This window comes from Phyllostomus hastatus, unplaced genomic scaffold (assembly GCF_019186645.2).
Source record: "Phyllostomus hastatus isolate PE091 unplaced genomic scaffold, TTU_PhHast_1.1 phas_scaffold_39, whole genome shotgun sequence".
NCBI lineage: Eukaryota > Metazoa > Chordata > Mammalia > Chiroptera > Phyllostomidae > Phyllostomus > Phyllostomus hastatus.
The window spans coordinates 21272441-21289069 of NW_025334028.1; the positions used below are offsets into that span (position 1 = coordinate 21272441).

The 16629-nt window shown below is 35.3% G+C and overlaps 1 protein-coding gene across 1 annotated transcript in view; it reads right to left on the reverse strand.

Moving 5' to 3' along the window:
* Positions 1-9690, reverse strand: part of STPG2 (sperm tail PG-rich repeat containing 2) — a 170515-nt gene extending 160825 nt beyond the window's left edge. The window contains 2 exon segments of the mRNA XM_045820012.1: positions 2910-3022; positions 9582-9690. Coding sequence (XP_045675968.1) covers positions 2910-3022; positions 9582-9690 — 222 coding nt within the window.
* Between the last annotated feature and the right edge of the window lie 6939 nt (positions 9691-16629).

Here is a 16629-nt window from a genome sequence, read left to right on the forward strand (position 1 = left end):
ACAAAGTAAAAGCAATTTTGCCCACAACCAGGTAAAAGCTATAAAGGCAAAAAGTATGCCCAACCCCCATCCTTGACTTTGGGATACTGGTGACAACCATAATCAAAGTGAAACAACTATTAAGCGATACAAACAACAATAGAAAGCCAAATTAGGGTATGCAACTTCAACTCCTAAATGTTCTACTTTACAAAGCTTCAAGTATTTTGTATTTTATAGTGGAGGCAGGCACTCTCAAGTACAACTTACATTTTTGGTTTGTTTAAATTTCACCAAAATCCCTAAATAATGTTTACTAAGTAATTGCTGATAGAAACTCTATGCTTTCAACCAATGTTTCCAAAAGAAAATTTAAAAATAAATTGTTAAATACTTGCATTAATTTCCAATAAAATCATCACTTTAATTTTTACAGAATTAATAATACACAAACTATATCACATTACAAAAATGTTTCCTAATTCATCCATTTAAAATGAAATGAACCTTATTTCTTAAACAGTACAATAAATTCGTACCTCTTGAACTTCAATTCTGCAATGGTTTGGCTTAAAACTACCAAAAAAATCAGCAGCAATTGAATAAATAAATTATTAGTCACTTTTTAAACCAAGAAAATCCATCTTCTTCTGGCACTTGTTTATAGTTTTAGGGAAGAAAAAATAGAGACTACTAGAACTCTTTTTTATTAGGTCATTCATTACACAAAAAAGAGGTACTAATTCCTTATTCTTGAAATCTAAGAAATATACCCAATTTGGAATAAAACAAAATTTAATCAAAATTGTACTTTATATTATCTCATACAGAATTGATTAAAATCAGTATTAATATAAACTAATATTCCAACTTCCTGACACTTGTCATATTTAACAAGTTTAAAGTCTACTTATTATATATTTCACTTCATTTGCCTCTTGGAATACTGGAGTTACATATAAGTTTTAACATTAGAACTACTAGTAGAGCTAGCAAGGCCATACACCCATAAAATGTTAGTCTGTGGGCCATGGAGTAGAAGCAGGAGTGACACTCCTAATGATTACACTTAATGACCCTCTATCGAATTGTCTGCTTTTGGTCCTCTGTGCTCTAGGATTCTGGAAGTTTTAAGACCCCAGTGAGAAGCAACAGATGTTCCACTGAATTGGAAGTTGAGACCACCAACTGACCATTCCAGGCTCTTTATGCTACCAAGCAAAAAGCAAAATAAGAATGTTAGTGCATTGGCTAAGGTCATTAACTTGACCAGGACCAAAAACAGGACTATTAAAAGCTAAGGTGGGATGAAACATAGGGACAACCTGCAAAGCCTCTTCACACTATGACAGCAGTGAAAATGCTGAAAGCAAGTTTATGTAAAGGTGAAACAAGTCTGATAATTAAGAGCTCAAGCTCCTTAGAACTCAACATTCTGATCACGTCACCAAGCTAAGAACTCTACAAGATACAGTCATTGTTGAAAAGACAGTGAACTTGGAATGCATAATGGAAAAATCTTCAGCTACCTATAGCCTCATGATCAGTTACAGAAATAAAACAAGTACCTACCCATATTTCTTTGCTTCCTACATGACTGCCTTTCATTTTCTATCTCTTTCTTTCTCCCTTCTACTATAAAATGACAATACTAATAATGCTAGAATGTACCAAATGCTAACTATAGCCAGGCACTATTCTAAATGTTTACTAATGTTAACATACTTAGTTCTTAGAAAGAGTCTACAAAATTATTATTTAACTGATGAGGAAACCAAGGCCCAAGGAGATTAAATGGTTAAGATTAAGTCTCATAGCTATTAAGTGGCAGGGACAGATTTTGAATCCAGGCAGTCTAACTCCAGAGCCTACATTCCTAACCACTTTTATAATATCTCATGTTATATTTACTGTTTAATCTATGGGTTTCAGAATGTTGAAATATGACAATTTTATAATGTAACTGGACAAATCAGATTCTCCCTACTGGGAATTTTAATCTTCAGTGGAGTTACACATAAAAAAATGAAAGGAAGCAAAAAACAGAGGGAAGGAAGGAAGGAAGGAAGGAAGGAAGGAAGTTAGTTAAAGAAGTATGTTACCTAATGGTAGTCCCCTGTTGAATGGTGCAGAAGTTCTTACTATTGAATTACTTAAAATTTTCTTAGTCCTACCCTTTCTTAAGACTTGACTGTTCAATCTTCCTATAAGTCTATGACCTACTCAAGTGTCTTTCCTGTAAATCTTTCATTGTAAACATAGCGTAGGTCTTAAAAATCTATTTCATTGCTTATAAATGGAAACTCCTGACACAATGTTGCTGTTATTAATTCAAGGAAGTCTAATGCAAAAATTAAGGTTTCAGTAATGGCATCTGGACCTTCAACAGGAGAGATAAATGTCTGGTAGGGTCAACTAGGAGTAATTAAGAAAGAATGTAATGTTTATGTGAAAAGAGTATAATATCCATGATTATAAAGATAATGGAGTTATATCCCCTGTTTTTGAACATTAATGGACCATCAAAAATATTCTTATCACACACCCTTGGTACTGTATAGAATTAGGAGACAGACGAGTCAATGCCAATAGCTCTATCTATTCTGTATAGTATATATGTCTTTGCCCTATTTCTATGCCTCATCTACATAACATTCAATAGTTTTATTCTCTCATTCGAGTTTCAAGGACCATGAAGTATGTAACAATGTTTTATGCCTTACAGAATATATGGAATAATAAAGAACACTCAACAAAAGAACCAACATTTAACACATTTACTTTCTCTAATTATAAAATGTAGATTGAAATGAGAAGATACTATTAGGGGAATATAAAATATCACAATTGACCTAACAGTTTATTAAAGGAAGAAAGCATAATTCTTATTAACTTAGATCATTACAATATAATGACTATTATAAATTTACCTGTTTTCCTGAAATATTATAATGTCCTGGACCTGGAACAGCATTCTCAGCATCAGAGGCAACAGTAAAAGCACTTTCTCTGGCAGTCAAAGAAAGGAATGGTGCATAGCCACCTATAAAAGTAAAAGCATATCACTGGTAGGTAAGATTCCAATAATTTCAAAGAAAAAGCACTCAAAATATATGAAATCATGTAGTAACCTCAATTGTTGATATAATGCTCAGAACTAATGCCTAGCCACAGAAGTTGTTGTATTTTTAAAATTCTAATGTAAGAGCAGAATTTTTATTAATGTATATTAAATATAAGAACCTAGAGTTACTAAAGAACTGGACTAACTAAAGAACAGAAAAACAAAATAAAAGGTTTTTTTCTTCTAAAAAAAATAAAAAGTCTTTTTTCTTCTAAGTGTATGTAGTTGAGATAAAAATGGCAGTTATATTTAGATGATAAAGCATTTCCATCCTCAGAAGACTACTGTTTTATATTTTGGAATAGCATCTATTATTTGTAGAGAATAGCATATATAAATGTGTAGAGACCACTTAAGTAGAAATAATTTAAACTGAGTTTAGAGCAAGTAATGAATCATGTCTTCTTGCTTTGATACTTAGTTAAAATTCAGTAAATATTTTTTGATTGCCTGACCCTAAACAAAAGTTTATAAATCAAAGAAAATTTCATTAGAACAATCAATCATTAACTTACACAAACTTAGGAGACAAAGAGTAGGAAGACTTAGACTTCTGAAAGACTGATAAAAATTTTCAAAAGTGTATCTACAGGATGAGTATAATTTAACCAACATAGATATTAAAGAAGAGATAGGACAGAGTAAAGCAGATATATTCAACAGATAATAAAAAGAATGAAAATGAGGACTCAAAACTGTTAAGAATCTTACACACTAAAGGAAAGTGTATGCTACTATGAAAATGTGTGCTGATAATTAGAATAGTTCAAAATCTTGCTAATCTGGACAAATAATAAAAGACATTTATTTTAAAACTGGAAGTAATGTGTTTCTTCTGAGGCCCACATGTATTAAATGTGACTGAAATCAAGAATTATTATTTATGTTAGGTACTGCAGCATCAAAAAGGTGAGTAAAATATAGACTTTACACTTAAAAAGCAATAATCTATTGAAGATTAAGAAAAGGACTAAAATAATTTAATAAGCAAAAATATCTTAAGTGTCAAAATGCTTAGAAGCTCAAAAGAAGGGAACTTCTCAACCATACTTAGGTGGTTAGGACAAGCTTCATGGATGATGTCAAAACTCTAGGTGTTAATTTAGTCACTGATGGTTTGAATAAGCTGTCCCAAAGCAAAACACACACACACTACTTTTGCATAGCAACAAAGACCACAAGGACAGAAACACTTAAACAGAAGCCAATTTTCATTTTGAAAAAGCAAGGGTTGTTCAGTAGAACTGAGAAACTCAGGAAACCAGAGAAATGTTTCAAATCAGTGTAAGAAACCAGAGAACAACACACAGATTTCATTTCAAACACATGGATAACACACACAAACCACACTACAGATTATGTGAAGTCAATAGTGCAAACTACCAGAGGCAGGAGACTACTTCTTCTTCTAGGAGACTTACTACTTCTAAGAGGCAGGAAAATATGTCCTATAAACAGGAAAAAGTCAATGAAAAGAAAAAGATTTACATGTGAGAAGATGGAATTAACATGTAAGAACATTAAAATATTTATTACAAATATTCTTCATATATTCAACAAATGATTTCAGAGAGAAAACACTCAAGATATATAAAATCATTCAGTAACCTCAACTGTTGATACTATACTCTCAGAACTAATAGCATATTCTACCAGAAGGTAGAAGAAAGGTGAACATGATGAGATAACAAAGGGAAGATACTATTAAAAGACCCAAATCAAACTTCTAAAATAAAAAGTACCACTTCACAGATTAACAACAAATTTTATGTGGGTTAATAAATAATATTTTTTCTCAATTCTCTTTTTTAATTGTTCAGTTACAGTTGCCCCCATTTTCCCCTATTACTCTTCCCCACCATAACCTCCCCATCTTCCACATTCAGTCCTCACCACCCCACCTTTGTCTTTGTCCATGGGTCTTTTATACATGTTCTTTGACTCTTCCTTTTCTTTTTCCCATTGTCCTCCTCACTCTTCCCCTCTGGTCACTGTCAGTTTGTTCTTTATTTCCATGTCTCTGTTTATATTTTGCTAGCATGTTTGTTTGTTGATGAGGTTCCACTTATATATGAGATCATATGGTATTTGTTTTTCACCACCTGGCTTATTTCACTCAGCATAATGCTTTCCAGTTCCATCCATTCTGTCATGAATGGTAAAAGTTCCTTCTTTCTTTTTGCTGTGTAGTATTCCATTGTGTAAATGTACCATAGTTTTTTGATCCATTCATTTACACAAGGTATTGAAACTAGAAACCAATCTCAAGAATAAAACTAAAAAACATTCAAATTCCTGGACACTGAAGAGCATGCTATTAAACAATGAATGGGTTAGTAATGAGATCAAGGAAGAAACCAAAAAGTTTCTGGAAACAAATGACTATGAACACACAGCAGTCCAAAACATATGGGACACAGCCAAGGCAATCCTGAAAGAGAAGTTCATAGTGATACAGGCCTACCTAAAAAAGGTAGAAACATTTCAAATAAACAACCTAACCCAACATCTACAAGATATGGAGGAACAACAACAAAGTCCAAAGCAAGTAGAAGGAAGGAAATAATTGAGATCAGAGCAGAATTAAATGACATGGAGACTAAAAGCACAATTCAAAGGATCAATAAGTCCAGGAGCTGGTTGTTTGAAAAGATAAACAAAATCAATAAGATTTTAACCAGATTCATCAAGAAAAAAAGAGAGAGGACCCAAATAAACAAAATCAGAAATGAAAGAAGAGCAATTACAACTGATACTACAGAAATACACAGGATTGTAGGAAATTACTGTGAACAACTGTATGCCAAGAAATTTGAAAACCTAGGTGAAATTGACAAATTCCTAGAAACATATAATCTTCTGAAACTAAATCAAGAAGAAGCAGAAAGCCTGAACTCCCAGCACATAAAAGGCCTGGACTGGATGGTTTCACAGAATTATACAAAATATTTAAGGAAGAGCTAACCCCAATCTTTCTCAAACTATTCAAAAAAAAATTCAAGAAAAGGGAAAACTCCCAAACTCTTTTTATGAGGCCAGTATCACCCTAATCCCCAAACTAGATATAGGCACAACAAAGAAAGAAAACTACAGGCCAATACTTCTGATGAACATAGACGGTAAAATCCTCGACAAAATGTTGGCAAACCGCATCCAGCAATGCATTAAAAAGATCATACACTATGATCAAGTGGGATTTATTTCAGGGATGCAAGGATGGTACAATTTTCTCAATTCTTAATCCCTCAAAAAAACAATCGATGGTTTAAAGCAAAAATCATTTCAATTTACATAGCATAGGTAGAAGTAAAATGTATGGCCACCGTAGCACAAAGGGGGAGATGAGTGAAATGTAAGCACACTGTCATAAGGCATGCCGTACATAAAGTGGCATAGCATTTTTTTAATAAAACTCTAGAAAAAGAACAAAATAGAGACAAGCAATCAGGTAAAGGCAGAGTTCAAAACACTGGATATAAGGATGCTCAAGAAACTTAGTGAGGACCTCAACAGCATTTTTTTAAAGTCCAGTCAGAAATGAAGGATATACTAATTAAAATAAAGAACAATTTACAGGGAATCAACAGTAGAGTAAATGAAGCCAAGAATCAAATCAGTGGTTTGTAATATAAGGAAGCAAAAAACAACCAATCAGAAGAGCAAGCCCTGGCTTATGTGGCTCAGTGGATTGAGTTCTGACCTGAAAACCAAAAGGTCACTTGTTTGATTCCCAGTCAGGGCACATAGCTGGGTTGTGGGCCAGGTCTGGAGTTGGAGGCATGTGAGAAGCAACCAATCAAAGTATCTCTCACACATTGATGCTTCTCTCCCTTTTTCCCTCCTTTCTCCTCTCTCTAAAAATAAATAAATAAAATCTTATAAAAAGAACAGAAAGAAGAAAAAAGAATCCAAAAAAGTGAGACTAGTGTAAGGATCCTCTGGGACAACCTCAAGCAAACCAACATTTGCATCATGGTTGTGCCAGAAGGAGAAGAGAGAGCAAGAAATAGGCAACCAGTTGAAAAAACAATGACAGAAACTTCCCTAACTTGGTGAACGAAATAGACATATGAGTCCAGGAAATGCAGAGTCCCAAACAAGATGAACTACATCAAGACACATCATAATTAAAATGCTAAAGGTTAAAACAAAGAGAAAAATCTTAGAATCAGCAAGAGAAAGGCATTTAATTACCTACAAGACAGCTCCCATTAAGACTGTCAGCTGATTTCTCCAAAGAAATTTTGCAGGCTAGAAGAGACTGGCAAGAAATATTCAGAGTCATGAAAAGCAAAGTCCTACAACCAAGATTACTCTACTTGGCAAAGCTATTATTTACAATCAAAGAACAAATTTAAAGCTTCCCAAACAAGAAAAAGCTAAAGGAGTTCATCACCACCAAACCAGTATTATATGAAATGTTGAAGGGTCTTCTTGAAGAGGAAGAAGATCAAAAATATGAACAATAAAATGACAATAAATGCATATCTATCAACAATTGATTCTTAAAAACAAAATCAACAAACAAGCTGAAGAGAAACAGAAACATAGATACAGGGAGCATTTTGATAGTTGTCAGATAAGACAGAGAGTCAGGGGGATGAGGGAAAAAAGTGAAAGGACTAAGAAGTACAAATCAGTAGTTACAGAATAGTCACAGGGATATAAAATACAGCATAGGGAATAGAGTAGTCAAAGCACATATATGCATTACCCATGGACATGATCAGTGGTGTGGGGATTGCCTATGGAAGTAGGGTGGCAGCTGGGTAGATGGGGAAAAGCGGGGGAGGAGCTGGGACAACTGTAATAGCATAAACAATAAAATATAATTTATAAAAAATAATAATTAAGCATACATTGTTTTGAAGATTTTAATGTCTATGTTCATCAGGTATATTGGCCTATAAGTTTTTTTTTAATAGTATCTTTATCTGGTTTTGGAATCAGGATAAAGCTGGCCTCATAAAATGAGTTTGAGAGCCTTCCTTCCTCTTAAATTATGAAATACTTTGAGAAAGAGAGGTGTTAGTTCTCAGAATGTTTGGTAAAATTCATCTGTGAAGCCGTCCAGTGCAGGGCTTTTTTTTTGGGGGGGGGGGACTTTTTTGATTACTGCTTCAATTTCACTAGGTATAATCTGTCTATTCAGATTCTCTAATTCTTCTTGATTTAGTTTTAGAAGATTGTATGTTCCTAGCAATTAATCCATTCCATCCAGGTTATCCAGAAATTAAAATTTTTAAAGAAGACTATGAGGGGTTGGTTAGAGAGAGAAGAAAAATTATTCTCTGACTTAGCATGTTAAAAATTTTTATTACTCCTAACCATTTCAGGCACTGTTCCAAAATAATACTTGGAAAGGGAACCAGGAAAAAATAATGATACAAGCTACAAGAAAAAGAAACATTTTCACAAAATAAGTGGTCAGTTGTACCAAAATAAAATAAGGCTTGAAAGTGTAAGTGTAAGCATTTTTGGATGATCATTGGTGGTTAGTAAATCATTTGGAAGTTAATGCTTGTAACAACTCAACTGCATTAAAGACAAACATAATAACTGCCAGCAATACTGATATTGATATCAAATGCTGAAAAGCTGTAAAACTCAAAATTAAAATGATGACAAATGACAAATTGTACTCTACCCAAAGAAACCTGAATAAACCTAATGTACTAATCTGATCAGTCACATCAACAAAGTTATAAATCCTGGCATATGTTTAAAAATACAGATATAGTGTAGGAATAGGAAAAATGCAGGTTAACAGGGAACAAACTTTACTTTGAGTGGTATTAAACTCTACAAAATCAGTGGATTGGGGAATGCAGAAAGCAAATTGGAAATATTTATTAAATTTCCTCTAAGTCATTAACTGCAAACAAAAGAAGAGAGTGAATAATTATTTGAATTATCCATTCCCAGTTTATCTCTCAAGAATATAGCTTTTCTTTCCAGAATATGAGATAAAGGGGGCCTCTTTAAGTATGTTCAGAGAACATAAGTTTGGTCAGATAAGGGGCATCTCTCTGAAAAAGATACACGATATTGCAAAAGATAAATATAAAAGCTAGATTTTAGTAAATAAATGCACCTCTGGCTAATGGTAGGAAAGGTGTGCGAGGCAGACAGGATTACAGTGAAGAGAGACAGTAGGAGGTAAGAAGCATTTGGAGACTCATACAGGCAACAGAGCCAGAAAATCAAAACCTTAGATCTAATCTGTACAATTGAAAGCATGGTGTAGACAAACACTGTAGAATCAAAAGTCCTACCCATATGCTTTAGGGCGTTGTGAAATGGGGAAAATGGTTTTACTAGTTACTACCTATAAAATAAGATAGTATTTTCCAGCCTACTTCATATTTTGTTATACTTACAAAGTAGTACTATTACACTTAATTCGCAGGCACACAGAAGCAGAGCAGGATGAATGTGAGGTGCCCGTCACAGAAGACTTGCTTTCCTCACATCTTACCTGTTGCCTGCTGCTTCAGGAAAGGTACCTGGTAGGATCCAGGACCCACATGATCCTCAGTGCCTCCGCCTTCAGCAAATCTGAGCACTCGAGGAGTGCGATCATACATAAGGGAAGGAGGGGCTGGAAGCGGATAGCTGAAAGGGATAAAAACAACGGAGCTAGAGGAGATGTGAAGCAAAATGAAGCCGACAACAGTCTGAGTTAGGGGGTTGAACTTCCATGAATGGAGGAACTAGCATGGGGGTCTATCACCCCACCTGCTCATGGGTGTCAGATTTACCCCAGGTAGATTTCTAGCCCAGTAGTAAATTGGAAGAGAGCCAGATCAGAGACAAGACACCCCATACAATCATCGGTTCACAAGCTGAAAGCTGAGGCGCCACAGCCAGAAGGAAGACTTAAAGACAAGTCTTCTGCCCTTGTGTTTCTGGCCCGACTTCACCCCGAAAGTGTCTAGAGGAGAAGCTGATGTTCCCTTTCTTGCAAAGCCTTTGGAGCATGCGTACCGAGTAGTGAGACTTCCCTGCTTTCTCCGTCTTGCACTCTTTAAAGTAGGCCAACTGCTAGAGGCCTTGGACTGGTAAGAAAAGCTCTAGGAAAGAAGTTAAAGCGGGTAGGGTTAACTTGACAGTGATGCATTTCCCTCAGGAATGAATCAGACCGACTGGGAAGAGACTAGCAAAAACTGAATGAAAAAGCAAAGAATTAGCGCGAAGTAGAGTCTTGGTTCTGCAAGCTCATCCCCTATTCCTATTATACAGCTACACTCGCACTCACCGAGGAAAAGTACCTCTGACTTTATCCCATAAATAATTCAGACTGCGCTAAGAGAAACCCAGGATGTGCAGATGACAACAGACGGGGTCGAGGTGGGGAGGAGAAGCTCTCCGAGAGAAGCAAACCAAGTGCGGGTAACAACAGAACGCTGCTTCTGTTGTTAGGTTCCAGGCAACAACAGCATTCATTCTTTCTCCAAGCAAAGGCCTGGAGAAAGCGCAGTCCACCCCACTAAACCAATGGGCTCTTAACCTTAAGCAAAAGGAATCTTAAAGGTGTTAAGGGGTCTATTTCAGAATCCAGCTCAAGATTGCCTTACGACCGTCTTTTAAGGAAGACTCATCCAGATTCTAATTATCCTTTTAAAGGTTTAAACAAATCCTACTTTCACCAGGCCTTACCTAAAAGGAGCTACAGTACTTAAATTTGTTCCTGTTATGTTTGTGGTATTTATAGTCTAGAACACGATTTGATACACAATTTGTGGGCCATTTATTGTAGCTTAATTGTTTCATATATGTTAGAATGTTCCCTGTACAAGGCTATATGCTTCTCAAGAATATATCTGTAATATCATTTCCCCCTACTAAATAGCTAGCTGAATAATTATTTCTTCACTTAAAATATCACTTATTGGCATATGCTATAGGTTCAGTACCAACTAGGTCACGGGGATACAAAGATACAAGAAAGTCCCCCATCCTCAGGTGTTCGATATCTAATAGAAAAAGAGACAGGTACCATCCATCACAAGAGGTAGCAAGAGGGGCATATAAAATGATGAGAAAAGAAATATTGCAGTACTTTGGAAAACCCCTCTTCCTACCAAGAAACTACATATTCATCAGTGATTCTTTCACACTGGCTTCAATGCTTGCATCCTTACAGAAACCCTCATAGTTATTTCAAGGTTATTGAACCTTTATTTTTTCAAGCTGCTATACTGAGATCTAGAATACAATTACTACTAGACTTTATGATACAGTACAAAGAGAAGAATTACAGAGGTGAAAGGAGAAAAATCTATATACTGTAGAGGGGATCCAACGGTGCTTGTAAATAAGCCTTCTGTTGCACATCATTGGCCATTTACCCAAACAAGAATATAAATCCAGGAAGGAAGCTCAGGTCTAGGTCATCAATCCTGTAGGCACTGGCACAGATGTTTACATCCTTCTTCTGACTCTTCTTTGCTGCAATAGCCCTGATTTAACAGGGATAGAATTGCGTTTGAAATTGGGAATGGAAGTGGAAAAAGCAAGATTTATCTGCTTTCTCTCTGATTTTATTTTTGGACAGTAAGCATAACCTCACTTTCACAAAAGGAATTCTTTTTGTAGGATCTATCCTAGTTCATTCATAAACCTTACAGGGGAGTTTGTGACCTTAAGGCCTTTGTACCAGCTAGGAATACAGTGTTTATCTTTCCTGCCTCCTCAAAGCATGTCTTTTCTTCAAGGACCTCACACAGCAGGGCAGCTGATCGATGGTAAGACTCTAGTTTTTCTGAGTCTTGTGGCCAGAGCCAATGTAAGTATCACACCACTGAGATACAACCTCTGCACCCTTCAAATTTTGTAATAATTGGTCTCAGAATTAACAAAAAGTCTTAACAAAAAGTCTTTCTTCAAAAAGTTTTGAGTGTGAGTATCCTCTCTATTTCCTTTATCACTGTGCCCGTTCTCTCTACCTTTCTTACCTCATATGGTTCAGTAACCAGAATGTTACACAGTATTTCAGAATTGGAAATTATTTTTAAATAAAAAGAGTAAATCTTTTTCATTATGGTAATGTTAAATACCACATCTCATTGTGGTAAATATTTTTGAATAGTTTAGAATGAGAGTGCTACTAAAAAATAAAAAATAAAAATATTGATACAAAATTATAAGTACACATGAACACAAAGAATTTGGTTCAGCATTTTTCAATTCCTGTAAAACAGTGTTAATAACATTTAATGCTACTTTTAATGTGGTTACACTATATGGCCACTTCCATGGTATAAGTAATAGATGGAAACTATGCTTTGAACTAAGATTTATTTGACTACAAAATTTGGGTTCTTTTCATTCCCCATGATGGCTCCAGCTAAAATAAACTTTTAAATTAAGATTTAATAAGTCAAATTGATTTTTTATTGAATATGTTAGCTGTAATGAAGAATTGCACAGTCACCAACTTTTTTTACAGCACATTAAAAAGTAAGTAGATAACTACACATGTGATCTAGAGTACAGCATGAGGGATAACAATTGTCTCTTAAATAGCATGATACATCTCATAAGTATGATAAAGCTGAATGGATTTTGAAACTAATTTTTTCAACCTATTGTGACTTACTTGTTTTCCATTGTGCTTTTTGTTTAAACACAAATAAATTAATGGTAATAAATGATTTAGCATGTATCAAAATCAACCAAATATACCTTTTCAATGTTATTAAAAGTCACATTGCAAAGTTATGTGCAATCAAGTTAAAATAAAAATTTATTTTTATATAATAATTTGAAGCTTACAAAGTATATTTCACAATCAGTATTTTGTTTAATATCAATTTATTTTTCTTTAAACTATAGAACTAATATGGAAACCACCAATTTATGAAATGTGGTTTAAAAAATTATACCACATTATATGTGAGCACCTGATTTTTTCACTGACATTAATGAACACCTATTATGTGCTAACACTGTGTGAAATGCTTTGCATGAATAGTATAAATCATTTTTCACATAACCCATGAGGTTGATACTATTAATATCTCTATCTAGTAGCACACTGAGACTTAGAGCTATTGAATTTCTTGTCCAATGTCACATAGTTAATGAATGAAAGAATTTAATTTAAAGCTAGTCAGTTTGACTCTAGAATGTGTTTTCAAATACATCATGAGGGAAATGCCCCCAACTGTGTTCTTCTCCCACATCCAATGATTTTTTCCCAATTCTTATTTGAACTTGGCTGCATTTTTATGTATTCATCTAAAAAAGAACCTCTATAAGTAGTCTTTCAGGGGTGGCATGGTAGCTTCCTGATGGCAGGAAGACAGGATGCTCTATCATGCTGCTCCATAGTTTATCCATTTGGCATACTTCTTCCATTTGATCTTCAAGCTGATTTGGACATCAACAATTAGGAAACAACTTTCCTTCAATTAATCTATATGGATTAATTCAGATAATCATTTTGTAAGTTTTATAAATGTCTAATCACTATGTTGTACACTTAAAACTAATATAATATTGCATGTAATCTGTAATTTAAAAATAAAGTATTATTACAGAGCTTTTACAAGAGTCACTAAAATAGATAGACCAGACTTCTGGCCAAAATGGAGGCATAGGTAGATACACTGTGGCCCCTTGTATGATCAAAAGAAGGACAATGACAAATTTAAGAAAAAAAAAAACAACCAGAACTGCCAGAAAATCCAACTGTATGGAGTTTCAACAACCTCAGAGTTAAAGAAGAAACATTCATCCACCAGTAGAAGGGGCGGAGATGGGCAGTTGGGCAGAGACAACTCACTGAAAGGTGGTAGCTGGAGGACCGGGGAAGGTAAGGTGATGGCTCACAGACCAGGTGGTCCCACATTTGTGTGCAGATAAGTCAGGAAGAACAACTGGGGAGCAAGACCGACCATGCAACCCACAGTTCCAGCACAGGGAAATAAACTTTCAGAACCTCTGACAGAAAAAACTTGTGGGGGTTGAGGTGGCGGGGGAAACTCCCAGCCTCACAAGAGAGTTCATTGGAGAGACCCACAACATCCTAGAACTTACACAAACCCACCCACCTGGGAATCAGCACCAAAAGAGCTCAATTTGTTTGTGGGTAGTGGGGGAAGTTACTGGAAGCAGGTGGAGACCCCAGCAAGTGGCATTGTTCCCTTTTGGACTCCTTCCCCACATACAGTGCCACAACACAGCAATGTGAGTTGCCCCACCCTGGTGAATACCTAAGCCTCTGTCCCTTACAATGTAATAGCTGAGCAAGTGCCATTGTTCCCTTTCAGACCCCTCCCCCACAAACAGCACCACAATGCATTGACGTAGGTTGCCTCGCCCTCTTGAATACCTAAGAGTCCAGCCCTTAAAACATAACAGGTGTGCTGATGCAAAAAAAAAAAAAAATGGCCCAAATGAAAGAAGAGATCAAAGCTCCAGAAAAAAACACAACTAAGAGATGAGGAGTTATCCAACCTATCAGATGCAGAGTTCACAACACAGCAATCAGGATGCTCAGAGAAATGGTTGAGTATAGTCACAAAATATAGGATAGAGTGAAGGCTATGAAAAGTGAATTAAAGGAAAATGCACAGGGAACTGGCAGTGACAGAAAGGAAACCGGGATTCAAATCAATCGTTTGGACCAGAAAGAAGAAATAAACATTCATCCAGAACAGAATGAAGAAACAAGAATTCAAAAAAAAATGAGGAGAGGCTTAGGAACCTCCAGGACAACTTTAAATATTCCAACATCTGAATCATAGGAGTGCCAAAGGAAAAGAAAAGCAAGAAATTGAAAGCTTATTGGAAAAAATAATCAAGGAGAATTTCCCTAATCTGGCAAAGAAAATACACTTCCAGGAAGTCCAAGAAGCTCAAAGAATCCCAAAGAAGTTGGACCCAAGGAAGCACATACCAAGGCACATCATAATCACATTACCCAAGATGAAAGATAAGGAGAGAATCTTAAAAGTAGCAAGAGAAAAAGAGACAGTTACCTACAGAGAAATTCCCATAAGACTGTCAGCTGATGTCTCAAAAGAAACCTTACAGGCAAGAAGGGGCTGGAAAGAAGTATTCCAAGTCATGAAAGGCAAGGGCCTACATCCATGATTACCCTATTCAGCAAAGCTATCATTTAGAATGGAAGGGCAGATAAAGTGCTTCTCAGATAAGGTCAAGTTAAAGGAGTTCATCATCACCAAGCCCTTATTATATGACATGTTAAAGGTGCTTACCTAAGGAAAAAAAAGATTAAAAACTATGAACAGTAAAATGATAGCAAACTCACAACTATCAACAACAGAACAAAAAAAAAAACATAAGCAAACAACTAGAATAGGAACAGACTGATAGAAATGGAGATCACATGGAAGATTATCAGTGTCAAGGGGAGGGGGGAGAATAAGGGAAAAGGTACAGGGAATAAGAAGCATAAATAGTAGGTACAAAATAGACAGGGGGAGGTCAAAGAATAGTATAGGAAATGTAGAAGCCAAAGAACTTATGTGTACCACCCATGGACATGAACTAAGGGGTGAGGGAGAATGTGGATGGGAGGGGGCATGTAGGGTGGAGGGGAATAAAGCGGGGCGGGGGGGGAGTGGGACAACTGTTATAGCATAATCAGTAAATTTTTTTAAAAGTCACTAAAATACATTAAAAATTAAAAAATGGGCAAATGATGCCAAGGAAATTCAAACAGTATTGAAGCCCAGTAACAAACTATGGGGAACTTAAGGTTAAAAATACAAAATGAGACTAAGAGATATCCAGTTGAGATAAAAATTAGATGTATTTGTGCTGAGGATCTTAAACTTAGTGCTGTATGTCAATTATATCTTAATAAAATATGTTTATGAAGATGACACAATAATAGAAATGCATGCATCACACATAACAGCAGTTACATAAAGCAAAAGCTAACAGAAGTGAAAAGAGAACTTGATCAGAATACAATTATAGTGGATAATTGAATGTGCCTCTTTCATAACTGGATAGATCATACAGACAAAAATAAGCTGTGAATAATAATATCATTAGACTTGTCACACAAAATCTTCCATTTGACCACAAAAAAACTTTAAAAAATTTTAAATATAAAATTATCAAAAAATACCAAGTATTTTATGTAAATGCTCCTTCTTTAAAGAAGGAGTATAATTCTTTAAATGTTCAGCTGCATAAGGTAAGCTTTTATCAAAGGAGACGAAGAAGAATTAAAACAAGTTAAAAATAGTAACCTAACCAGCACTACCTCAGCAAAGTGTTCAAAATTAACATCAACAGTGATGTTATAACAGTGCTATATACTTTTGATATGCTGTGACAAAAATAAGACTTTATTCACAACGGTCTGCCCTCCAAAAACTCATGACAACAGTCTAATTAAGAAAACAAATGCCAACTGAGGGGAATTCTACAGAATACCTGACTAGTATTCCTCAAAACTATCATTGTGATAAAAAATAAGGGAAATCTGAGAAACTGACACAGCCAAGAGGAGCCAAAGGACATTTAACCAAGTGCAATGTTGT